Here is a 20772-nt window from a genome sequence, read left to right as displayed (position 1 = left end):
ATAAGTCAGTCACAGCAGGACAAATCTTATAGGAGACCACTCTTATAAAAAAAATTGGTAGGGGGGGGACCCTATTACAGGGATCTACATATAACCTCCTCCCTGGGGGACAGACAACAGAAAAGTGGGTGAAGGGAGATCTTGGACAGTGTAAGATATGATAAAATAATTTATAAATGATCAAGGGTTCATGAGGAAGTGGGGAGCAGGGAGGGAGGGGTAAAATGAGCTGATGCCAGGGGCTTAAGTGGAAAGCATATGTTTTGAGAATGATGAGGGTAACAAATGGACAAAATGTGCTTTACACAATTGATGTATGTATAGATTGTGATAAGAGTTGTATGAACCCCCAATGAAATGATATTAAAAAATGTTAAATCGCAAATATATATAGGAGGATGGGGAAATAGACCTATCTGTCTATATTTATAGGTTAAGTATTAAGGTGGCGGAAGGACCTTGGGCCTCTACTCAAACACTCCCTCAATGCATGAATACTTTCTTTTATTAAATTGGAACTCTGATGCTCACTCTCCCGACACAACTGCTGGAGCCAAAGTGGGTGAACAAGTAAATGTGGTGAAGAAAGCTGATGGTGCCCGGCTATCAAAAGAGATAGTGACTGGGGTCTTAAAGGCTTGAAGATAAACAAGCGGCCATCTAGCTCAGAAGCAACCAAGTCCACATGGAAGAACACACCAGCCTGTGTGATCGAGTGGTCCCGAAGGGATCAGTTATCAGGCATCAAAGAACAAAAAATCATATCATTGACTGCACACCTCCATGATAGGATCGCTGAAGACAAATGGGTGCATAAGCAAATGTGGTGAAGAAAGCTGATGGTGCCCGGCTATCAAAAGAGATAGTGTCTGGGGTCTTAAAGGCTTGAAGGTGAACAAGTGGCCATCTAGCTCAGAAGCAAAAAAGCCCACATGGAAGAAGCACACCGGCCAGTGCGATCACGAGGTGCCCAAGGGACCAGGTATAAGGCATCATGCAAAAAAAAAAAAAGATATATGTGTGTATATGTATATATATGTGTGTGTGTATATATATATGTATGTATATATATACACCATATTGAATGAAGGGGGAAGTGCAGAGTGGAGACCCAAGCCCCAAGTGTCGGCCAATGGAGATCACCTCATAGAGGGGTTTAGGAGAGGAGATGGGTTAATTAGGGTGCGAGGTAGTACCGATGAAGAACACAGCTTTCCCCCAGATCCTGGATGCTTCCTCCCCCCAACTACCATCATCCAAATTCTACCTTGCAGGGCTGGATAAGGCAGAGGTTGTACACTGGTACATATGAGGGCTGGAGGCACAGGGAATCCAGGGTGGATGATACCTTCAGGACCAAGGGTGTGAGGGGCGATGCTGGGAGAGTGGAGGGTGAGTGGGTTGGAAAGGGGTAACTGATTACAAGGATCCACATGTGACCTCCTCCCTGGGAGAGGGATGGCAGAGAAGGGGGGGAAGGGAGACTCCGGATAGGGCAAGATATGACAAAATAACGATGTATAAATTACCAAGGGCACATGAGGGAAGGGGGAGCGGGGAGGGAGGGAAAAAAAAGAGGACCTGATGCAAAGGGCTTAAGTGGAGAGCAAATGCTTTGAGAATGATTGGAGCAGGGAATGTATGGATGTGCTTTATACAATTGATGTATGTATATGTATGGATTGTGATAAGAGTTGTATGCGTCCCTAATAAAATGTTAAAAAAGAAAAGAGGAGGAAAAAAAAGAAAATGATTAGGGCAAAGAATGTACAGATGTGCTTTATACAATTGATGTATGTATATGTATGGACTATGATAAGAGTTGTATGAGCCCCTAATAAATTGTTTAAAACAAAAATTTTTAAATCAAGGATTGGCTTTCATGTGAAAAGCAACATTCGGTAATGGCTGCCAGGGAAGAAAGGGGAAGGCAGGGATGGGCTAGGGAGCAGTCAGGTGACGGGGAAGCAATAAACAATAAGAGGGGGGGTTGGAAAAAATGATGCTGGCAGAAAGGTGTTCAAGGGACTGATCCTGTCCCATACACAGTCCTGCAACAGTGCCGGTCAGCTAGCTATGTAGGCTGAGCAGGTGGGAAAGAGAGGACTGGAGTGTATCCATTGATACCTATGGGTTCCACAGAGGACATTTACATATGTATATTTACTTTTCCTGCAAATATATCCATGGGTGTGGTAGAACACACAGGGGACAAAATTCTTAGAACTAATCTCCTTGAGGGAATGAGTCGCTGGGCCCAGAAGATCAGGACCATTGTCTCAGGGGACGCCATGGTCAATTGGCATAATATAGTCCCTCAAAGGCAATGTTCTACGTCCTAATTTGGGAACAAGTGGCTGGGATCGTAAAAAGTTGTGAGCAGCCATGTAATGTGCAACTAGTGGTGTCTCTCCATCCAGAGGAAAAGAGAATGACAATAAAAATACACATGGAAACAATTCCAATGGAACTGGAATAAACATTGGCATTCCTCCTCAAAAACTGGAGACCAGAAGAACTACATGGTGCCCGGCTATCATGCCAACTGTTCTGACGGGTCACATTAGAAGGTCCTAGACAGAGTGGGAGAAAAATGTGGAATAGAACTCACAATCATAAAAGAGACTAGGTTTACTGGTCAGATGGTGTCTGGTGGGACCCCAAAGACAAGGCCCCTCCTCACCATTCACTAAATTCATTCCTGTGTTAGAATAAGCAGCCCTCCCCCCAAAAAAAGAAAAAAAGGAATAATCAGTCCCGTAAGACCAACAGGAGAACATTTACCCAAGGACAGAGGCTGATTGGAAGAAGGAATGATGGACCAGGAGATTCAGGAAAGGATTGAGCTACATGATGTTAGATTGAGGGATTGCAATGGATGAGTTGAATCAGTTCAGAATAAAACTATGACCTGCTCTGTAAACCTTCACCGAATTCACAATTTAAAAAATTAAAATGAAATTTAAAATGACAACATATTAATGAAGGCAGCAGAGGCGCCCAGGAAGTTGGTGGGTGGGAAAGGAAAGACGCTGCGATCTGACAAGAGCACACAATGACTCTGTGCTTAATGGAAGGGAGAACGTGGAGAACTGAGGGCTTCTCCGGTGCAGGGTGAATTGGCGTTCATGTCCTTGAATCACTTTTTAAGTGCCTGCGCAGTGACAAACAATCGCAGCAGATCATTGGGCATCTAGGAGCTCTGGTGGCCTAGGGGGTTCCACGTTGGGCTGCTAACTGCAAGGTCAACAGTTTGAAACCACCAGCCACTGGGAGGGAGAATGACAGGGCTTTCTCCTCCCATAAAGAGTTATAGTCCTGGAAACTCACGGGCACAGTTCTACCCCGTCCCAAAGAGTCCTGCCCTCCATGGCAGTGAGTTCCCTCGAAGTGTGGCGGCTCTCTGGTGGCACCCTGGGTTAAGCATGGGTCTAGGCATGGCGAGGTGGGCACTTGGGAAAAGTTGAGGTGATTTCTGTGCTCTGTGGGGTTGCTCTAGGTCAGCATCAGCTCCACAGCAGTGGGTTTTTTTTCTTGGCAGCACGTGGAGTCAAAGAACACACATGCTGCTCCCACCAATCTCCGGACAGACCTGGGCCCAGGAGCCGTGGTTCCTGGTCTTGTGGCTGGCCCACAGGCAGGACCTACTCCTAGCCTCTACTCTATTCCTCTGGACCGCCAGGGAGGCCCCAGGTAACAGAAAGGCCTTACCCCAACCCCTCTTCTTCCTCATCCATCCATCAAATCACCCAGACCTTGGACTCTCAGTTGAAGCCAGGCTTCCTGTCACCAAACATGCTTTCTTTATGAGCGAAACGTAATCCCCTAAAGGCCCCCGGGTGGGCAAGCATGCAAAGCAGCCTAACAGAGCTCTGTTTTGTGGCGTGCTCGCTGTATGCAAAACCTTTTTGAAATAAATCAGTCATCCCGCAAACTCGAGGAGAGTGCCGGAGAGGGAGGGGGACTAGGGCTGGGTGCCAAGCAGGGCCACGAATTCCCTGGGGTGGCCGCGCCGCGTCTCCGCTGCTGACACCAGGTGGCAGCACGCGGCAGCGCCCGGTGGGTGGGTGGGGGGGTGGTTCCATCAGTCCAGGGTCCCTCTGCGGGACGGTGGCTGCCACTGGGGTGACCGCCTCCTTTCAGCCGCTCCTCCACCTGCGTTAGGGTCGAGCCCAGGGGAAGGTGGACTTGGTTCGTCCGCGTGTAGGTGAAAGTAAGCGAGGGACCTCTAAGAGCCGACCCCGTTCACAGGGCGAAGACACCCCGCCCACCCCCACCCACACACACCTGTTGGGAATGCCGGGTTCGCGAAGGTAAGGGAGGAGGGAGCCAGAGATGGGTAAGGGAACGCAGGGGAGGGGAGGGGAGGGGAGGGAAGAAGGAAGGAAGGGAAAACGAAGTGTCAAAGAGTTGCCTTCTGGCCCTCCCCAAACAGGCTTATAAGTAAACGCTTGCTTTTAACTTTTGAAGCCTGCTCGCTGAGTGTGTCCCGAGGGGAAGCGAGTGGCTCCCCGCGCAGCGCGGAGGGTCAGGGAGGCGAGCTCCGGGTCTCAAGTCCTGGAAAGCTTTGATAAGCAAATACAGCCGAGCCCTCGAGCCCTCTCCATTGGCTGCTTCTTCGCCGCCAGATTTTGACACCAATAATCAGATTGAAAATCAGGGAGGGGAACAGAAGAGGGAGGGTTCAACACACACACACACACACACACACACACACACACACACACACGCACACGCACGGGGAAAAGGAGAAGTGTATTTGTGCAGAGCGTGACGAAGTTGACCGAGCAGAGATCCGTCCCTGCGAGATTCCCACCGAGGTCCCTTCTGGGAGCTGGAGGAGAGGGCCAGAAGGCGGCACGGGTCCCAATAGGTGAGCGCTTTCAAACACCCTCTCCGTGGCCCCTCTGGTGCGATTTGCATGTCTAGCTGCCGCCGTTGTCGTTTCAAATCGGGCTGCTTCTGACTCTATGTGCAGTTCCAAGGGAACAGACCAGTTGGGCGGTCTTTTGTGGGATGTAACTGGCGTTCCTCAAAAGTGCCACACCGGGGAAGAAAAGGCTTGGGAAGGAGACTTTGGGCACCCAAGAAGCTTGGTTTAAATCGCTGAGCACCTGTAGAGGAATTGCTTGCACACACACACACACACACACACACACACACACACACACACACACACCAGAAACAGGTCGCACAACTTGATCTCAGGCTGTCAGACTTGACCTTCAGGAAGATGGCATCCTGGCTCTTTTAGGGACTTGGGCAGAGCATGGGACTGATGATCCCCACTGGACAATGCATCCAGGAGTCTGAGTCAGTGTTCCCAGGAGGACACAGAGTCGTCTGCATCTGGAAAATGAGACAGGGACTGGGGGAACTCAGGGGTCTCACACCCCAAGACGACCTTCTGGAACATGGCTGGGACACTTTCAGAACCATGCGCTCTTCCACTCAGAACCTCCTTGGGACCAGGGAAGGACGCCTCTCCCTGCACTCTGTGCCCCTCCACCACCGCAGCCAGGAAGGGTCAAAGGACTCCAGCCAGGGAGGTTGGGTCCCCCTTTCCCTTCTCCTATCATTAGCAGAGCCTTTTCCACCCAGTTTTGGAGGAAGGGGAGCGGAAGCCAAGTTAGAGATCTTTTCTTAAACAATTTAAGACAATGTACTATGGTTCGGGGCACCTTTCCAGAGTCCATTCTTTGCGCAGCCAACAACTTGTACACGTGGCTCATGGCATTGGTTTACTGGCAAGCCCCTCACTGTGGCAGAACTGTGCCCACTGGCCACCCCCGGGGTGGGGGGCTTCCCCATTTCCATCCGCCCCTTGTCCCTGTCCCTTCCTGCCTTCTGGACTCTGCATGTGCTCGGAAGCTGTCCTTTGGGTCTGGTGAGGGTGACTGCTCTGAAGAGCCTGTTTCTCTCACAGCGGTGGGGCTGCTGGCTGCACTGGCCTGACAGTTGATGTGGCTGAAAGGTCATCTCTGAGTGGCTGCAGTTCTAGGCTGGGGGTTCCACCAGCCTCTCCGGGACCAGTGAGTGGGATCTTTGGTTTCTCTAATGATACTGAATTTTGTCCAATTAGACAGACTTTGTGCCCCTGGGGAGAGGCACTTCCTTTAAAAGAGAGCTCATTAAGGGATCCATAGGATGACCTGGTTATGCACCTGTGTCCATTTTTCTTTGGGTTAAGGGGCAACCCACAGCACTCCAACAGGACTGTTGGGGTTCCTTTGCGGATGCTCCCTGGCAGACTTTTGATGTGGTCCAGTGGTAGCTGGCCACCAGGGCTCGTAGGCTGGATATTTAGAGTCTAGACGAAGTGGCACTCCCGTAAAGAGTGGCCGTCTCAGAAGCTCACAGGGGCAGCTCTACCCTGTCCTACGGCGTCTCTATGAGTTGGCATCAACTGGATGGCAGTGAGTTTTGAATTTTTAAAGTGAAATTGGAGAGCATTTTATCCTCAAAAGTGCTGCGAGAGGAATTCTTCATCTAAGATCTGTAGGCTCACTTCTTTTTAAAATCATTTTATTGGGGGTTCGTACAACTCCTATCACAATCCATACATCCATTGAATCCGGCATGTTTGTACATAGGTTGCCTCATTCTTTTCTAGACATTTACTTTCTATTGAGCCCTTGGTATCAGCTCTTCTCTCCCCGACCACCCTCATAACCCGGATAGATTGTACACCGTTATTATTTCATCTCTCACACCGACCGCTGTCTCCCTTCCCCCATGTTTTCTGTTGTTCTTCCCCCTGGAGAGGGGTGCGTGGTCACGTGTCAATCATTGCGATTGGTTTCTGTACGGTCTCTTCTAACCCTCAGATGTGGGGTTCCCGATGCTGGTTTCCTGACAGCAAGTTCCTTTAGAACAGCGGTTCTCAACCCAGGGGTCACGACCCCTTTGTGGGATGAACAACCCTTCCACAGGGGCCACCTGAGTCGTAACAGTAGCAAAATGACACTTATGAAGTAGCGATGAAAATAATTTTATGTTGGGGGTCACCACCACATGAGGAACTGTATGACACGGTCGCTGCATTTGGAAGGTTGAGAACCCCTGCTTTAGAGCCTGACTTCTTGTGGAAGCTCAGCAAGCTATCCCTGGTTTAAATTTGACTGTCACTCAAAACCAGGGCCGTTCTCTGCCCACCCCAGGCTTTCAGGAGTGGGGTGAGGGTGGGGTCCTGTCAGACAGCACTAGGACCCCCAGACCACCTACAGGAAAATAGACTGATGGCCCATCCAAGCGCATTGTCTGTTTCCCAATCCTTGGCAGAAACCAGAGAAAACTCTACTCCCACTTTGGTCTACAAGTCATGGAGTCAAGTCTAACTCGAAGTGACCACATGGGTGTCAGGAGGATGTTCAGTGGCTGGTCTCTTCAGAAGTAGACCACCAGGACTTTCTTCTGCAGAGTCTCTGGGTGGACTTGAACTGCTGGCTCCTGGGTTCGTGAGCCATTTGTGCCACCTAGCGACTCCTGCTTTAAGGAGCCCACTGTGATATAATGGTGATGCATTGGACTGCTAACCAGCCTCAAGGTTGGCAGTTCAAAACCACCTGCCACTCTGAGGAAGAAAGAAGAGGCATTCTGGTCCCATCAGGAGTTACAGTCTCAGAAGCCCACAAGGGCAGTTTAACCCTGATCTAGAGGGTTGTGATGGGTCAGAATCGACTCAATGGCCCTGAGAGTGACACCACTTTAGCTAGGAGGGAGATGTTTTGTGCATTAGTTTCCAAGAATCTGAACCAACAGGAGCGGCTCTCCTCGCTAATGCAGAGAGGTTAAGGACGTACGTCATTCGTCCACTGTCCACGTCGCATTCTCGGGACTCAGGAGGGGGCACTGGCTAGCCCCCTCCAAATTCCAAATAAAAACAATGACAGCTCTCTACAGAGCCCCCTAAATGACCAAGGCTCACCCTCTGCCGTGAGACCTGTGTGGAAAGGTGTTTTGCTTGCCTTTTCCCTGAGTAGCATCTTCAAACATAAAGGAAGTCAGAAGGGTCCTCCCTGGCTGACCCTGAGAAACGACCGTGGCTTACCCAACCCTCCCGAAAAGGGAACCCCAGGCCATGAGCTTCTTTGTTAAGGTGCGCCTGTCTCTCGCCGAAGGTCAGCGCTGCGTGCATGGGATTTTAGAGCAAAAGGGAAGTTTAGAAATCGTAGTCCAACCGTCCCTTTTCAGAGAGAGGAAAACCAAGCCCCTGGTGGCGGATGAAGGGGTCAAGTTCAAGGTCCCCCAAATCAGACTCAACCCCCAGGAGTAGACAAATCCTAGGGCTGTTTATCTGGCCCACCCTGGACGTCAACGTACGGGACCCTGTCTAGATGCCACCCACTACCACAGCCCCAACTGAGATTCTGCCTCAGGGCCAGGGGACCGGCTATCAGGATTGGGGGTTTATGAAGAGATGTTAACAGCGGCCCTCCTTCCGGAGGCCTGATACCATCGGGGCCTCTGTTTTATGAAGAAATCTTAGGTTTCTTTCACAATCTCTGCTCTTACTGTCTCAGATGGTTTCATGTGAATCAAATGGAGAGGTTGTTAATTAACTGCAGTATAGGTGATCAGTTCCCTTTTTTTTTTAAAGCTGACAGAGGCCACAAGGAAGTTCATTGGATATCTGTGTGCTGAAGGCCTTGGCCATGGGCTTGGCTGAGAACCTCCTGGTGCAGGAAAAAAGAGGGGATTCGAGGTTCAGGGAGATGGCTAGGGGAGGCCCTGGTAATCACCTGCTTCCACCTGGGGTACCCCGGAACTAGGATGTGCTTGTCTCCATTTCAAATCATTTGACCTCCCGTCTCTCCTCTCGTTCTGGGCTTCAGAGGAGACCACCGCTTCCTGAATCCCATTCCCCAGCCTGCACCTCCACCTGGAACTCTCCAGGAACAGATGTGGGACCTTGATCATCTAGTCCTGTGGCCCCAGCACATGCGAGAGAGACGAGACTGTCTAGTTCTGTGAAGAGTTCATCTGGGAAATCCACAGGGGTAGTGCACCCTTTCGCTGGAGTCAGCGTGGACTCGATGGCAGGGAGATTGGTTGTTTATCTGGTTAGTTACTTGGTTGGTTGGCTGGCTGGCTGGCTGGCTGGCTGGCTGGTTGGTTGGTTGGTTGGCTGGTTGGTTAGTTGACCCAGCAATTCGCCTTCTTTCCCTCCTGCTCTGGCTGCGCTCCCCATTAATTCCTGGGGGGTTGAGAGGACCACAGGAGGTAATGGGCAGAGCACTGGGCTAGGTGTCAAAGATGCACTGGTAAGGTAGATCCTGCTTCTCTAAGCCTGTTTCTCACCTGTAACCCGGAAGGACAATGCCTGCTCACCTCACCCTGGTGTGCCTTCAGAGACAAAATGTATATCAAGGGGCTTGAAATACTGTCCTGCCTCCCTCTTTCCCCCACCAGTTCCCTGCTGGGAAAATGCCCATGAGGGGCACAGACTGCACTGAATAAACACCCAGCCTATGGGCTGGCAGGTGTGGGACCCCGCCCCCATGCCCCTGAGCCTCAGGAGTGCCTCCCCTTTAAAAGGGGACCACAGGGGGACCCACCTCCTGGGTTACAGGAGCTGAGGCAAAATAGGTCCTGGCTGTAAAAAGCATTTCCTGGCATTCTGTGAGGGCTGCTTTCACACGTAGCTTTGGTGCTGGGTGTTTCACTATTAAAATGTTAGGTGTAAGAATTAAGAACACAAACAAATAAAGGGTGAGGGGAAACATAGTTCTCAGCTCATGGGGTTCCCCTCCCACCCCATCCAGGGTTTGGCCTCCCCAGGGGGTTTCCTGCAGAGAAGAGTTAGAAGAGGGAAGGTGGGGGGTGTTGGGAGCCCTGTGGGGGAGGGGAGGAGCGGAGGAGGAAGACTGTCCTTAGGAGATAAGGCCATCATGTAAGCTTTGGGGTGGGGGGCAGGGGAGAGCAGCCCCAAGCAGAGCTGAGAATCTGACAGCTAGCTGGAATGGCTCTCAGAGGTCTTCCAGCCGCACCCTATTACTCTAGGGCCCAGAGAGAGAAGTCTTGGGGACAGGTAGTCTAACCCTCACTAGGGCGTGTCCTTCCTCCATCCAGGCTGCCTTGTTCCCTGTCCTTGTGCCTGGCTGCTCACGGGAAAGGCCAGTGGACAGTTCCGGGCCTTCAGGGCCTGCTCTGAAAAGTTAGCGTCGAAAACCCCCGTGGAGCCCAGTTGAACTCTGACCCAGCATGGGGTCGCCATGGGTCGAATTCGACTGGTGACCCCGGTGTTGTGGGCTTCAAGGTGCTGGGGATAAGACTGGGCCACTACACGGGTATCTGCCCTCCAAAGCTCTGAGCCTCAGGCAGAAAGTCTGCCCCGGGCTGGGTGTTCACTAGGGCCTGGGCACCAGGTCCAGAGCACTTTACATACGGTTGTAATTGGCAAAGGAAGGCTGGGGAGTGGGGGGAGTATCAGGTCTTGCTCTCAGTGCCCACATAGCAGATCCAGACCCCAGGCTCTGAGCCCCACACCAAGGAGCAGGGTGGCCTGGGAGTGCCACCTCTGGTGGAGACACCGCAGCCCAAATGCTGGATGTCCCTCCAGAAGGCTCGTGTGGGGTACGGGTGGAGTCCCTCTTCTTCAGTACTCCAGGTCATCCCTTTTGAAAAGGGCCCAGCCCACCTACCCGGAAAGCAGAGCTCCAAGCTGCCTTCTGTATGTAATCTCCCGCCTCCCACCGGCTCCTCAGCCCTGGCCTTATCTCCCAGGCCCGAGCTGCTGCTCAGAAGCAGCCAAATCCCTTTCCCGCGCTTGGTGCTATCGCCCCCCCGCAGCCATCCCCGAGAGGTGGCTGGTGCTGGGTGGGGGCGATGGGGCGGGCCTGGGGTGGGGGATGGAGAGAATATGGATCTTCCTTGCCCTTAGGACCGCTACACACACACACACACACGCACGCACGCACGCACGCACGCACGCGCACGCACGCGTGCGCACACGGCACAAGGGATTCTGCCTGGGAAGCCAGGATCCTAGGTGGTCAGCAGGTCCAGCCCTGCCATCCACAGGGCAGCAAGGCAGGACCCTTCACAGATTTGGCCCCTGGTGACCTCAGTGACAGGTGGGCTCAATGACAGGCTGGGTTGTGTAGTCTCCTGCTTGGCTCCTGGAGTTGGGGGTGAGGGACTCTGCTTCCATGGCCACGGAAAAGCTGTACGCCTCCAGATGGAGGGGATCGTGGACCGTGGGTCCCTTGCACAGCCCCAACCCACCGACCTACTGCCCCCCAGAGAGAAAGAAGGTCCTCCTCTGGGGCGGTCAGACACTGGGCTGGAACGTGGACAGAACACTTACTTCCAACCAAAGCCACTCCATTGAGTCAATCCCCCCTCACAGCTAGCGAGCCCAGCCCCTTGTCATCGCAGCAGCTCTGGCTGGCCCAATCGCAGGCCTGTGCTGAGGGCGGCCAGCTTGCTGCAGGGCACACCTGTGTGAGGCACTGGGCACACATGAGGCTGGCAATGGCGGCCTCATGCTTCATGACAACGCACAGGAAAAAAGGAAGAGGGGCTAGGCCCAGAGAGGTGAAGTATCCATCTCCAATTGCACAGCAGGTGAGAAGGGATTTGAACTGGAGAGCAGCTGGCTCTAAAGCTATGGCCTCTGCATGCAGACTGCACCAGGGCTACAGTGGTGGAGTCCAGAGAAAGCCCTGCCCGGTGTCTCTGCTGTGCAGCCAACTGATCCTGCCGCTCTCCCTCTCCGCAGGGCTGGATTTCAGCAGCTGGTTCCGACAAAAGGAGGAGGCAGTTCACTGGTCCCTGCTCAGCTGACTCCCCGCTCTGCCCTCGCAGGTGTGAGGATGCCGCGCTCCTTCTTGGTGAAGAGCAAGAAGGCTCACACCTACCACCAGCCCCGGGTCCTGGAGGATGAGCTGGCCTGGCCTCCTGTCCTGATCCCCGGTGAGTCAGAGCCCAGGCTGCCCCCCACTGCTCCCACCCGGCAGGATCCTGCAGCCACCCTCCCCGGGCTCACTCCCCCTTCCAAGGCTGGGAGGCAGGGGAGCTTGCTGGATGGTGGCTCAGTGGGTGAAGGACAGGCGGATGAGTGTTGCCCTCTCTGGACTGACGGCTGTGTCTCCCCACAGTGACAAGGGACCAGGTCCTGAGCAATGGCCCTGTCCTCAGCACCTTGCTCCCAAACCAGTGCCTGGACTGCACTAGCCTCAAACGGGAGCCCGAGCCAGGATTGGACCCAAGCTTGACCAGGATGGCCTCAGTACAAGGTGCCAGGGACTGGGGGCTGGGTGGAGCTGGACTCTGGGAAGCAAGCGGGGGTCCTTGGAGCGGTGGTGTCTGGGAAAGGTCGGCTTGGACTCCTCTTGGCCAGGGCCTCCTTTCCCGTGAGTGTCTGGAAGGGATAGGGTGGGGGCAGCACAGGGCAGGTGGATGCAGGGGTGGAGCTGGGCGCTGTCAGGCGGAGCGTTGCTGTGTGGGAAACGTGAAGGAGCCACCTGGAGTGGACCGCAGAAGGCCCCCTATTTGGGTTCCCGTAGAAGCCTCAACATGAGGTAGCGAACCAGAGGGCAGCGGGGAGGGGATGTCTTAGTTTGGGGTTTGGGTTTTCTGGCACTTCCTGCTTCCTTATGCATAGGCAGAGCAGACAAATAAAAGATTCTGGTACATAGGGGAGTGTTAGTGTAGAGCAGACACAAGTGAGGCGTGACGACGTCCCCTACAGGGCTTGCTTTGCATGGCCAGGCCGCCACCATCATCTGCTTCCTCTCCTGCCATGCCACCCTCATCTCCCTCACTGTCTTCCTCCTCCTCCTCCCCTCCCTCACCATCTCTACCATCCTCTCCCTCACTTTCCTGCATCACCTGCCCACCCGCTCACAACTCTCACCTCCTCCACCACCCTCCATCCCCACCTGCCTTCCCTCCCCCCACCTCTTCACCATCCTCCCCCTCTCCACTGTCCGCATCCTCCCCTTGCAGCGCCCTCCTCTTTCTTACTGCCCTCACCACCCTCACCTCCCTCACCGCTCCCATCATCGCCAATCAGTACAAAAGCACACTGCCTTCAGAGAGACCCTGTACGGACTGAGTGGAAGTCGCCCCCCAGGCTTTCTGAGACTGCGACCCTTCACAGGAGCAGCAAGTCTCCCCCACCCCCACCCCCAGAGCAGTACTGGGCTCATCCTGCTCCCCATGAAGCCAGTGGCCGAGTGAGGACCCACTCCTCCACCCAGGGCTCCCAAGCTGGGCGAAACACTTACAAACATGCACCTGTCAAATGCTCACCTGTAAGCCAGGAGTGGTACTTCTCCCTGGTTTATAGAAGGGAAACTGACTCAGATAGGGGGATCCCTAAACCCAAGCTCACCCAGTCATCAAGTGGCGGAGCCGGGTGGGCCTGCAGCTCTCCCACCGGCAGTACCGTGACCAGCAGGTCTGCGCTCACCTGGAATATGTCCTTCTGTCCACAGAAGGCCCTGCTGTGGTATCCCGAGTCCAGGACGGTGACTCGCCCCTCTCCGATTCGCTCCCATTCTACAAGCCCAGCTTCTCCTGGGACGCTCTGGCTTCCTCCTATGGCCACAGCTACCAGCAGGCCCCTTCCACCATGCAGTCGGCCTTCCTGGAGCACACCGTCAGCCTGTACGGCAGCCCGCTGGTGCCCAGTGCTGAGCCCCCCCTGGACTTCAGCCTCCGCTACTCCCCGGGCATGGACACGTACCACTGTCTCAAATGCAACAAGGTGAGCTGCCTAAGGGGCAGCTGGGCAGGGAGGGCCTGGCCCACACGCCCTCTCCCCACAGCATGCCGGCTGTCCTGGGGCCTGAGTACTCCCTCCACTGTGGGTCTTGAGAGTCCTGGGGGTGGGGGTAGAGGGAGAGGCGGGGGGAGGGATCAAGAATGCTCCCCCTGCCACCACCATTTATTAAGCCCTAACCATGAGCGTGGTCCTCGCTAAGCACTGGACCTGCAGGAGCCTGGGAATCCTGGGAGGTTTGTCACCTCCAGTGCATGGGTGAAGGGCTAATACTCAGGGAAGCAGAGTTACTTGCATAAGCTCACACAGAGCCAGCATTCACGTAGAACCAGGAGAGCCAAGTTCACTGCCAATGACCTGGCTGCAGCTCCTAGAGACCCTGCAGGAGGACGGCCTTACTTTGAGTTTTGAGGTTGTTCTTTAAAGGAGAAGAAACGCTTTCCCCCCCAGATTGGCTGATGGCTTAGAGCCTCTAAACGTGCGATGGGAGCTGCTGACCCAGTGGCCCCCCACCCCACCACTGGGGCTTCCTGCATTCAAATACCAAGCCCCTCACCAAGCATGATGTCAGTGTCCACCGACTGCAACCAGAGAGGGCAGGATGGAGTTGCCTGTGTGGGTTTCCAAACCGTGACTCTTTACCGGGTCGAAATCCTCTTCTTTCTTCCGCGGAGGCTGGTGGATTCAAATGGCTGACCTTGCGGTTAGCAGCCCGATGTGTCACCCCGATGCCATCAGGCTCTTCCCATTCAACTATAGCTGGAGCCAACCCCCGGTCTCGGCCCCTAGCCTATTTAGCCTCTGGCTAGGGCTAGCAGGAGCTTGCCAGACCCCTGTTTCCCAGCCCCTAGACTAAGAGAGAAAGGGGCCTGCCCACATTCTAGGGCAGCCACGGAAGTCATTGTCCTGTGCCACAGCTGGCTGTCACGGTGGAGGAGCTGCAGGTGGCCGTGGACCCCAGGCCTGTCTCCTTCTCTGCAGCCCCCGGGGGCCTCACACTCTGTCCCTGCCCCCAGGTCTTCTCCACCCCCCATGGGCTCGAGGTGCACGTCCGCCGCTCCCACAGCGGGACCCGGCCCTTTGCCTGTGACGTCTGCGGCAAAACCTTTGGCCACGCCGTGAGCCTGGAGCAGCACACGCATGTTCACTCCCAGGTAGGCAGCTGACCAAGCACCGGGCCCCTTCCCTGCTGGGCACTCCCCCAGGAAGCTCAGGGGATGGGTCTCTCGCCTATGCCTGAGGGTGACACCGAGGTAGGGGAGGAGGTCGACTTCCCAGGATCTAGGTCTCACACACCCACCTGAACACAGTTTGGTCCCAAGCCATCTGATTGGAACAGGGTTGTGCCCTGGCTGGGAGGTCAAGGGCATGGTCAGAAATGACCTCACCTACTGGGTGTCTGGGAAGCTCCCATCACTGGCCTGGGGCCTCAGTCTCCTTAGTGTTCCGTGCCGGGAGAGTCCCTGAGGCTGACATGGGGCTTGCACAGCTGGGCAAGAGAGGAAGGAGACCCTTTTGAGTTTCTACTTGGGAGCGGGGCCGAGGTCAGCCATCAGCTCCATTCTCAGCCTTCAACTCTCCCGTCAATCCTTTCAGGCCACTGCTGTCACATGACTGATGTCTGAAGAGTCTCAGGGATTAAGCTTGCCCCCAAATCACTGCCACTGAGTCACACATAGGGACTCTATAGGACAAGGTAGAACTGCCCGTGTGGGATTCCAAGACCATAACTTTTAGGAAGAGCAGACAGCCTCCTTGTTCTCCCAAGGAGGGGCTGGTGGTTTTGAACTGCTGACCTTTCAATTAGCAGCCCTGTGTGTAACCCAGGATGCCACCAGCGCTAGGCTAAGACTGTTTCAGTAACTCACTGCACAGCCCAGGAGCATGCCTGCCTCAAAGAACTCACTTGGGGTTCAGTTTCATAAGGGGAAACTGCCCCCAGAGCAGTCTGGCCACCAGTCACCCAACAAACATTTTTTTCAAGGCTTATTTTGAATGGGACACTGTGAACGTGGCAAAGGTCCCAAGTTCAAGCACTGTGGGAGCAGGATGGGCGACCCCTGGGCCCTGTCCTCGAGGTCACCCCAATGGAGTCTCCTGTTCCCCAGGGGATGCTGACAGGGCCCGGTCCTGTGCTCAGCTTGGCGCTCCCGGGTGTCGAGGCCCCACCTGCGCCTGACCTGGCAGGGCCTCGTTTCCTCCGGCAGGAGCGCAGCTTCGAGTGCAGGATGTGCGGCAAGGCCTTCAAACGCTCATCCACCCTGTCCACCCACCTGCTCATCCACTCGGATACGCGGCCTTACCCCTGCCAGTTCTGCGGCAAGCGCTTCCACCAGAAGTCAGACATGAAGAAGCACACCTACATCCACACCGGTGAGCCTGCCACCCTGCTCGCCACTTCCGGGCCAGTGTCCCCCAAGCCAAGACCCACAGGGACCAGACAGAGCCAGCAGACCACGAGAAACCCGAGTTTGCCACACTGGCCTCTGCGCCCCTCTATCTTCCATGAAAGGCGTGTGCCAAGGGCCCTGGCTTGAGGATAGGAGTGGGATGGAATTACAAAGGGACTGGCCGAGCCCTGATGGCAGATGGGCTGGGCTTCCCAAGTACCTAGAAAAAGTCTCTGGGGGACTCAAAAGGTTAAATACCCAACTACCAGCCAAAAGGTTGGCTGTTCAAATCCACCCAGGACAGACCTGGCGATCTCCTTTCCAGCGGTCACAGCCTGGAAAACCCCCCAACACCCGAAGCAGACCCACTCTCCTCGAGTGGATTCTGACCCATAGAAAATCCCACAGAACAGTTCTGCTGGGCACACGGGGGCTTATCACCAGGAGGAATCGACTCAGCCACGACATATAACAATAGGCCTAGAAAAAAAAACACTGGAAGGAAACCCACCAGAAAGTCAGCACTGGCCCCTCTTGAGATGGGAGTTGGACCAGTGGTGAGGGTGTCTTGTCATTTGTTTATCCCTCAGACATATATTCAGTGCTTCTTTCGGGCCCCGCCCTGGGCCAAGAGCTGGGCAGCTTGCTCGGCGACAGAGAGCCCGTCCTTGTCCTTAGCCAAGCTTGTCATCCAATGTGCATGTCCCTTTGCAAATCTACCTTTTCTCCTGCTTCTCAAGCGAGCTAGGGCCACCAGAAAACAGAGTGAAGGTTCAGGAAGCTGGGACAGAGCAGAAGGGCCGCTGGTCTGGCCTGCCTGTCCTGACCCCGGCTTCGCTATCCGACAGGTGAGAAGCCGCACAAGTGCCAGGTGTGTGGAAAGGCCTTCAGCCAGAGCTCCAACCTCATCACCCACAGCCGGAAGCACACGGGCTTCAAACCTTTCACCTGTGAGCTGTGCACCAAGGGCTTCCAGCGCAAGGTGGACCTGCGGCGGCACCGTGAGAGTCAGCACAACCTCAAGTGAGGGCCCGCCCACTCCCCCGCCCTCGGCCGGCCCACCCTGGGGAGGCAGGCCTGGGGGAGGCTAGGGCACCTGGATCCTCTGCCGTTCAAAGCCTTATTTCAAGACACATGAGTTTTTCTGTTTGCCCTTGGACAAGTCACTTCCCCTCTCTGGACCCGCTTTTCTCCTGCTGTGAAGTGTGGGAGCCAGAGTGGGTCTTTTGCTGGTGGCTGGTTCCTACAGCTGTCAGAGCACCCGTGCCTTCTTAGGCCAGAGCCTCCCAGAGTATCCCAGGGGTGCCCCCAACGGGCCAAGCTGGAATGTTAGACGTAGAACCCTCTCCCTGTCTACTGCCCCTTCTGGCTGGATCTGGTCCTCCTGATGTCTGGAGAGACTCCTGGAAACCGCAGAAGGTCAGAGCTGCCTCTTGCCCCAGGAGGAAGGCTCACAGCCCTCTGCTTCCGCCACCCATGCTGCTTGCCCAACTTGGACCAGCACACCACTGGCCCTGGCGATGCCGGTGCTGCTTCCCGGCAGGGCCCGGAGAAACCAGGAGTTCTTGCTGGCAGCAGCCTGTCCCTTTCACCTGCTGTAAATACAAATAAAGATACAGGTTCGTTTACGCTGTGTGGTGGTAGGGACTGTGTGTGGTCGACAATACATTTGCCATCTCTAGAATCCTCACAGGGACAGTTCAGGGGTATCCATTCCGCACACGCATTGCTTTTAACCGTGGCTACAAACTCATGGACGTCAGACACAGACCTATTGACCGCCTACTAGGTGCAAGGACTGCAGGAGGCTTTGGGGGCTTGGAGGAGCTTCGGAAAAGCAGAGAAGCTACAGAGGGACTTGCAAATGAGCCGAGAGGTGTAATCACAGCAAACTGGCAAGCGCCACAGCCGAGCATCAGAGACCTTGGGTGACAAGATGACGAAGACCAGGGCTAATTCAGTGGAGGATCACCCCCACCCCCCAAAAAATATTGTCATTGAGTTGATGCAAACTCATTGTGACCCAATAGGATGGGCTAGAACCACCCAGCCCTGTGGGCTTCTGAGAATGGCACTCCTTCCTGGAGTAGAAAGCCCCATCTTTCTTCCCGCCGCCAAAACATAGTGGGCTTAATACAACACAAATGTCTTCTCTCACAGGCTGGAGGTCAGAAATCCAAAATGAGTCTGACAGCACTAAAAGCAAGGTGTTGGCAGGCAGAGCCCAGGTTCTTTCTGGAGGGTCCAGGGAAGAACGGATTCCCTGGTCTTTTTCCGCATTGAGAGGCTGCCCACATCCCTTGGCTCACAGCCCCATCTTCCAGCTTCAAAGCACAACGCATCAAAGGCTTCCCTGTTGTACTGCCCTTGCTTTCCTTGTTCTTACACACCCTTGCACACTGGGCCCACCGGTGTGGTCCAGGCTAGGTTTCCATCTCAAGATCCTTAATGTAGGCAGAAGAGTGGCCCCCAAAGAGGTGTCGCCCAATTCTTGAAACCTGTGCATAGGTGTTACCTTCCACGGCAAAGGTGGTGTTGCAGGTGCCATTCCATCAATGATCTTGGGGCGGGGAGATTACCTGGATTATCCAGGTAGCTTTTAAATGTAATCACAAGTGTCTTTTCGAAAAGAGAGACTTGGGGAGTTTGGAGTACAGAGGAGGAGAAGGTCATGTGATGGTGGGAGCAGGTGAGAGTGACGTAGCCACAACCCAAACACTGGCAACCATGGTGGAGAGGCGAGGTCCAGCTTGTCTCCGGGGACCTCCAGGAGAACCAGCCCTGCCTGCGTCTGTCAGGCTCATGCTGGACTTGTGCTGCAGGAGAACAAATGGGTCTCGGTTCAGCCACTGTGTTGGCAGTGATTTGTGACAGGAGCCATGGGAAGCTAGCTCAGCCACATCACCTAGAACAGGACGATGACCACTTGGGGGCCATTAGACTGCCACAGGGGCACTGGGTGCAACCGTGGCTAGCGGGAAGTGGAGAGGGTGGTGAATTTTACACTCTACCTCCTCAAAGCACTTGCCAACTCTCTCAACGCAGAAGAAAGGGCCATGGAGGGCAGGTGAGGGACAAATCTGAAGTCCAGTGAGGGTCCAGTTTTTGAGTGCACTGGTAGAAAGAGGAGGGTGGGAGGGAGGCTGGGGAAGGGGTCAGGGTCACCAAAAAAGGTTCATCATGAAGTGCTTGGGCTCCGTCCTTGAGGGGAGGTGGGAGGGGCATGTTTGGGCTGTAGGGAGCTTTCAGAATAGGTTCTGTTCTTCTAGATAAACCGGAACCCTACACTCCTCCTTCCACTTCCCCAGCTACCCCATCCCCTCGCCCCCCGTTCACCCCTTCTTCTGGGCCAGGCCATGAGGGTAGGCTGCGCCAGGGGCAGTCAGTCACACACACAAATCCCAGGTCAGACAATGGGTCCAGGGACAGATTTCCATCTTTATCAGTGATTTCCATGCCAGGCTCTACTGGGCAACTCCCAGTCTGTCCCTGAGGACGCTAGCCAGCATGGCTGCCCAGCTAGGACGTGCTCTGCTCTGGAGGGCAGAGGGCATGCAGAGCCCAGGGCCTGGGCTGCTGTGGAGAGCTGCCACACTAGTAGGGAATTCTATCTCAAAAAGAATTTCAGACTGCTCATCTAATTTCAGACTGCTCATTTTAAAATTCAAATAGGGGTTTGATTACTTGCTCCTGAGTAAAGGGATACTCAGTCACTGAAGCTGTTCTGAGGTTTCCTGTCACCCCCGCCCATCCACACCCCCCCTGGATGAGCACCTGGGGTCTTGAAACGACAGAAATCCATTTTCCCTGAATTCTTTTTAACCAAATCCCAGCATGACAGGGCCGTGCATTCTCTGTAAGACTGGGGAGAGAACCCTTCCTGGCCTCTTCCAGCCTGTGGCGGCTCCGGCCATTTGCTGGTTTGTCGCACCGTTACTACAGTCTGTGCCTCTGTCTGTCCCCAGGTCCTCACCTCCTAGAAGGCCACCAGGCAGGGGGTCCAGTCCATCCAGGTAATCCAGGCTGAGCTCACATCACAGTCCTTGATGGCATTGCGTCTGCACAGAGCCTAGTTCCAAATAAAGGCACCACACCGAGAGGTGCCCAAGACCCAAACCAGCCCACAAAGTCAAGTCCAGCTCACTAAGCTAACACACACACACACACACACACACACACACACACACTCACTCGGTCGACCCTATGGGACACGGTAGAACTGCCCCTGTGGTTGTCTGAGGCTGGAAATCCCATGAAAGCAGAAAGCCTCATCTTCCTCTGCAGGAGCTCATGGTGACTTTGGGCATCGCAGCTCCCCCACTCCACCACCAGCGCTCCTTATTTCACTCACAGGGACCATTCGAGCCAGGGTACAACGATCCCATTGAGTTTCTGAGCCTGAACATCTTTACAAGCGCAGACAGGCTCCTATTTCTCTGGGGGCTGGGGCTGGTGGGTTTGAGTTGCCAACCTTCTGGTTAGCAGCTGAATGCTAAATCCAAACACACCACCAGGTCTCCCTTGACAGGTACCAGAGGGAAGGAATTGGCCACCTATTTTGCTTTTGTTTCTAGCCAGGTGAAGGCTTACAGAGCAGACCATAGTTTTACATTCAATAACTCATACGCATTCTGATTCAACTCATCGACTGCA

At 54.5% G+C, this 20772-nt stretch overlaps 1 protein-coding gene across 3 annotated transcripts; it reads left to right on the top strand.

Moving 5' to 3' along the window:
* Window positions 1-11816: 11816 nt before the first annotated feature.
* On the top strand, window positions 11817-17146 carry GFI1B (growth factor independent 1B transcriptional repressor). 3 transcript variants are annotated; one of them, XM_075559080.1, is made up of 6 exons: window positions 11817-11916; window positions 12102-12239; window positions 13443-13714; window positions 14746-14883; window positions 15937-16102; window positions 16968-17146. In XM_075559080.1, exons 1-6 carry the CDS (start codon window positions 11817-11819, stop codon window positions 17144-17146), a joined length of 993 nt encoding a protein of 330 aa, XP_075415195.1. The 3 variants fall into 3 exon arrangements, with proteins under 3 accessions (XP_075415195.1, XP_075415194.1, XP_075415196.1); XM_075559079.1 differs by having other exon boundaries at window positions 15838-16102; XM_075559081.1 differs by lacking the exon at window positions 14746-14883.
* Window positions 17147-20772: the final 3626 nt, after the last annotated feature.

The sequence above is a fragment of the Tenrec ecaudatus genome, chromosome 10, assembly GCF_050624435.1.
Source record: "Tenrec ecaudatus isolate mTenEca1 chromosome 10, mTenEca1.hap1, whole genome shotgun sequence".
NCBI classification, from domain to species: domain Eukaryota; kingdom Metazoa; phylum Chordata; class Mammalia; order Afrosoricida; family Tenrecidae; genus Tenrec; species Tenrec ecaudatus.
This window is presented reverse-complemented; position numbering and strand designations above follow the sequence as displayed.